Source organism: Chiloscyllium plagiosum, chromosome 40 (genome assembly GCF_004010195.1).
Source record: "Chiloscyllium plagiosum isolate BGI_BamShark_2017 chromosome 40, ASM401019v2, whole genome shotgun sequence".
NCBI classification, from domain to species: domain Eukaryota; kingdom Metazoa; phylum Chordata; class Chondrichthyes; order Orectolobiformes; family Hemiscylliidae; genus Chiloscyllium; species Chiloscyllium plagiosum.
The window spans coordinates 19418988-19424105 of record NC_057749.1 but is presented as its reverse complement, the minus strand read 5'-3'; the positions used below and the strand labels follow the sequence as shown (position 1 = coordinate 19424105).

The 5118-nt window shown below is 45.3% G+C and overlaps 1 protein-coding gene across 2 annotated transcripts in view; it reads left to right on the top strand.

Annotated features, from left to right (window-relative positions):
• LOC122542596 (sorting nexin-27-like) overlaps positions 1 to 5118 on the top strand; it is a 126694-nt gene that overhangs the window by 111903 nt on the left and 9673 nt on the right. For both annotated transcript variants that reach the window (XM_043680539.1, XM_043680540.1), the window contains exon 10: positions 4132 to 4260. In XM_043680539.1, the coding sequence (XP_043536474.1) occupies positions 4132 to 4260 (129 nt within the window). The remainder of the gene's footprint in view (positions 1 to 4131; positions 4261 to 5118) is intronic.

The window sequence follows — 5118 nt, the reverse complement described above, 5'->3', positions numbered from 1 at the left end:
TTCCCCCCGAATGTTGTCATCCTTCTGAAGGTGTTAACTACTTTTCCTTCAGCACAGTACAGGCCCTTTGGCCTTCGATGTTGTGCCGACCTTTTATCCTACTCTAAGATCAAACTAACCTACATGCCCTACGATTTACCATCATCCATATGCCGGTCAAAGAGTCACTTAAATGTCCCTAATGTATCTGATTCTACTACCTCTGCTGGCAGTGCATTCCACGCACCCATCATAGAGTAGCCATCCAAATGCCTCTTAAATCTTGCAATTGTACCAGCCTCCACCACTTTCTCTGGCAGCTCATTCCATACACGTACCACCATCTGCGTGAAAAAGCTGCCTCTTAGGTCTCTTATATATTTTCCCCTCTCACCTCAAACCTATGCCCTCTAGTTCTCGACTCCCCAATCCCAGAGAAAAGACTTTGCCTATTTACCCTATTCATGCCCCTCATAATTTTGTAAACCTCTATAAGGTCACCCCTCAGCCTCCTAAAGAACCTAACTCTGACATCCCCTCTAAACCTTCCTCCAATCACTTTAAAATTATATCCCTGCATGATGGCCGTTTCCACCTTGGGAAAAACTCTCTGCCGATCCACTCTCTATGCCTCTCATCATCCTGTACACCTCAATCAAGTCACCTTTCATCTTTCTTCGCTCTTATGAGAAAAGCCCTAGCTCTCTCAATCTTTCTTCATACGACACACCCTCCAGTCCAGGTGGCATCCTGGTAAATCTCCTCTGCGCACTCTCTCTAAAGCTTCCACACCCTACCTATCATGAGGCAACCAGAATTGAACACTATTCCAAATGTGGTCTAACCTGGGCTTTATAAAGCTACAACATAACCTAGATTAGATCAGATGCCCTACAGTGTGGAAACAGACCCTTCGGCCCAACCAGTCCACACCGACCCTCCGAAGAGTAACCCACCCAGACCCATTTCCCTCTGATTAATGCACCAAACTCTATGGGCAATTTAGCATGGCCAATTCACCTAACCTGCACATCTTTGGAATGTGGGAGGAAACTGGAGCACCCGAAGGAAACCCACACAGACACTGGGAGAATGATAAACTCCACGCAGACAGTCGCCTGAGGCTGGAATTGAAGCTGGGACCCTGGTGCTGTGAGGCAGCAGTGCTAATGACTGAGCCACTGTGCCGCTCAAGGGAATGATAGCCAGGGCTCGTCCAGGAACCTCGTGGTCTTAAACTCAATCCCCCTACTCATGAAAGCCAACACACCATATGCCTTCTTAACAACACTATCAGTTTGGGTGGCAACTTTGAGGGATCTGTGGACATGGAATCCAAGATCCCTGGGTTCCTCCACACTGCCAAGAATCCAGCCTTTAACCTGTAATCTGTATTCAAATTTGACCTTCCAAAATGAATCACTTCACACTTTTCCAGGTTGAACTCAATCTGCCACTTCTCAGGCCAGCTCTGCATCCTGTCAATGTCCCATTGCAACCTACAACAGCCCTCCACACAATCTACAACTCCACCAACCTTTGTGTCATCGGTAAAAGTACTAACCCACCGTTCCACGTCCTTATCCAAGTCATTTATAAAAACCACAAAGAGCAGAGATCCCAGAACAGATCCTTGTGAAACACCATTAGTCACCAAGCTCCAGGCTGAATACTTTACATCTTCTACTACCAGCCAATTCTGTATCCAGATAGCCAAATCTCCCGAATGCCATTGTCATCTTACTTTCTGAATGAGCCTACCATGAAGAATCTTATACACCACATCCACTGTTCTACCTTCATCAACGTGATTTGTCAAATCCTCAGAGAACTCAATAAGGCTTGTGAGGCATGACCTGCCCCCCTCAAAGCCATGCTGACTATCTCTAGGGCGGCCCAGTGGTTAGCACTGCTGCCTCACAGTTCCAGGATCCCAGGTTCAATTCTAGCCTCTGGCAATTGTCTGTGTGGAGTTTGCACATTCTCCTTGTGTCTGTGTGGGTTTTCTCCGGGTACTCCGGTTTCCTCCCTCAGTCCAAAGATGTGCAAGTTAGGTGAATTGGCCATGCTAAATTGCCCATAGTGTTAGGTGCGTTAATCAGAGGGCGATGGGTCTGGGCAGGTTACTCTTCGGAGGGTCGGTGTGGACTTGTTGGGCAGAAGGGCCTGTTTCCATACTGTAGGGAATTTAACCTAATCAAACTATGCTTTTACAAATAATATAAAAAAAACCTGTCTCTCAGAATGCTCTCCAATACTTTGTTTACCACTGACCTAAGACTGACTGGTCTGTAATTCCCACGATTATCCTTCTTCCCTTTCCTGAACATTTGCCACCCTGCAATCGTCTGGTGCTACTCCAGTGGTCAGTGAGGATGCAAAGATCATCACCAAAGATGCTGCAATCTCTTCCCTCATTTCCCAGAGTAACCTTGGGTATATCTTGTCTGGCCTAGGAGACTTATTTATCCTCCAGTTTCTCAAAGTTTCCAGCACATCCTACTCCTCAACATCAACCTGCTCGAGTGTATCAGCCTGTTTCATGCTATCCTCACAAATGAAGAAGTCCCTCTCACTAGTGATAACTGAGCAATGTATTCATTCAGGACCTCCCCTACCATCTCCAACTCCAGGCACAAGTTTCCCCCACTATCCCTGATCGGCCCTACCCTCACTCTGGCCATCCTCTTCTCTCTTTACATAAGTGTAGAACGCGTTGGGGTTTTCCTTACTCCTTCCCGCCAAGGCTTATTCATGCCCCCTTCTAGCTCTCCTAAGTCCATTCTTCAGTTCCTTCCTGGCTACTCTGTAACCGTCTAGAGCCCTGTCTGATCCTTGCTTCCTCAACCTTAAGTAAGCTTCCTTCTTCCTCTTGACTAGATGTTCCACATCTCTCGTCATCCAAGGTTCCTTCAGCCTGCCATCCCTTCCTTGCCTCGTGGGACAAACCTATCCAGCACTTTCAAATGCTCCCTAAACAACTTCCGAATTTCTGTTGTGCATTTCCCTGAGAATATCTGTTCCCAATTTATGCTCCACATTTCCTGCTAAATAGTATTGTAAATCCTCCTTCCCCAATTAAATACTTTCCCCATACTGTCTGCTGATATCCCTCTCCATGAGTATAATAAAGGTCAGGGAGTTGTGATCACTGTCACCGAAATGCTTTCCCACCAAGCACTCTGACACCTGACCTGGTTCGTTGCCAAGCACCAAATCCAATATGGCCTCCCCTCTAGTCAGCCTGTCTACATATTGAATCAGGAATCCTTCCTGGACACACCTGACAAAAGTTCCAATCAATATTAGGGAAGTTGAAGTCACCCAAAACAACAACCCTGTTACCTTTGCACATTTCCAAAAATCTACCTCCCAATCTGCTCTTCTATGTCTCTGTTGCTATTGGGAGTCTATAGAAAACTCCCAATAAAGTTGTTCATTCTGTCATGTCTCAGGGCCTGGTCCTGAGACCATTGATCCAGTAAGAATCCGGCCAATGATGTTTGGGTCATGGGGTCCTGCACTGCATTTCAACCTGATTTCCCCAACTTTGCTCTATATCTTTTAGTATGTAACCCCATCAAAAGCAGTGTCTTGATTTGACTTGAAAGTTTTGATTATGCCTGCATCCACAGGGGACAGAGTTTTAATTTGTGTGGAAGTATATGCTTCTGTATAGTTAGCTGAGAGGCATACTTCAATAGTTGGGTGAAAATTACTTTCTCAATCTCTTCTCTTCCAATGCAGCTGAGGTGAAATTATGAGTGTAATAGAGTGAGAGCTTGAACTTGCTCTCTGACACTACAAACTGCCTTTTAATTTCTATATTAATTATATCCCACTGATTTCCATTTGCCCAAATCACCAGGAATGAATCCAATCTCAAATTAGACAGCACCACATAATCCATCCGCCCTAAAGTCTGTACAAGTGTTTCTCTCCTCCTGGACCACCACCATTCTAAGGCAACTCTTTGCTACTCACATCCTTTCAAGTAATTTCCTCATTGAATTGTTTTAAATGCTATGTATTTGGATTGAAAAACGGAGGTTTGAATGCCTCCTGAACTACTTGAACTGAATCGGTTTGTCATTTCTTACTTTTCTTTGTGGAAAAAGTACTGAGGATTTGTTTATCCTTTTGTTTTAAAAGAACCAGGTAATCATGTTTGAATGGGATGAGATGCACCAGTGGGATACAGATGAGGAGGGGATGGCATTCTGCTTTGAGTACATCCGTGGTGAAAAGAAACCTCGCTGGGTGAAAATCTTCACTCCTTACGTGAGTAACTCTGTCTTGCATTTCTCGGCTGACTTTAGTACTTCCTGCAGGAGGGGCAGGCAGAACTATTGATCTCATGGAATACAGGGAGAACTAGCCATTTGGATACAGAACTGGCTCAAAGGAAGAAGACAGAGGGTGGTGGTGGAGGGTTGTTTTTCAGACTGGAGGCCTGTGACCAGTGGAGTACCACAAGGATTGGTGCTGGGCCCACAACTTTTTGTCATTTACATAAATGATTTGGATGCGAGCATAAGAGGTACAGTCAGTAAGTTTGCAGATGACACCAAAATTGGAGGTGTAGTGGACAGCGAAGAAGGTTACCTCAGATTACAACAGGATCTGGGCCAATGGGCTGAGAAGTCGTAGATGTAGTGGAATTCAGATAAATGTGAGGTACTGCATTTTGGGAAAGCAAATCTTAGCATGACTTATACACTTAATGGTAAGGTCCTAGGGACTGTTGCTGAACAAAGAGACCTTGGAGTGCAGGTTCATACTCCTTGAAAGTGGAGTCGCAGGTAGATAGGATGGTGAAGAAGGGGTTTGGTATGCTTTCCTTTATTGGTCAGAGTATTGAGTACAGGAGTTGGAAGGTCATGTTGCGGCTGTACAGGACATTGGTTAGGCCACTGTTGGAATATTGCATGCAATTCTGGTCTCCTTCCTATCGGAAAGACGTTGTGAAACATGAAAGGGTTCAGAAAAGATTTACAAGGACGTTGCTAGGGTTGGAGGATTTGAGCTACAGGGAGAGGCTGAACAGGCTGGGGCTGTTTTCCCTGGAGCGTCGGAGGCTGAGGGGTGACCTTATAGAGGTTTACAAAATTATGAGGGGCATGGATAGGATAAATAGAC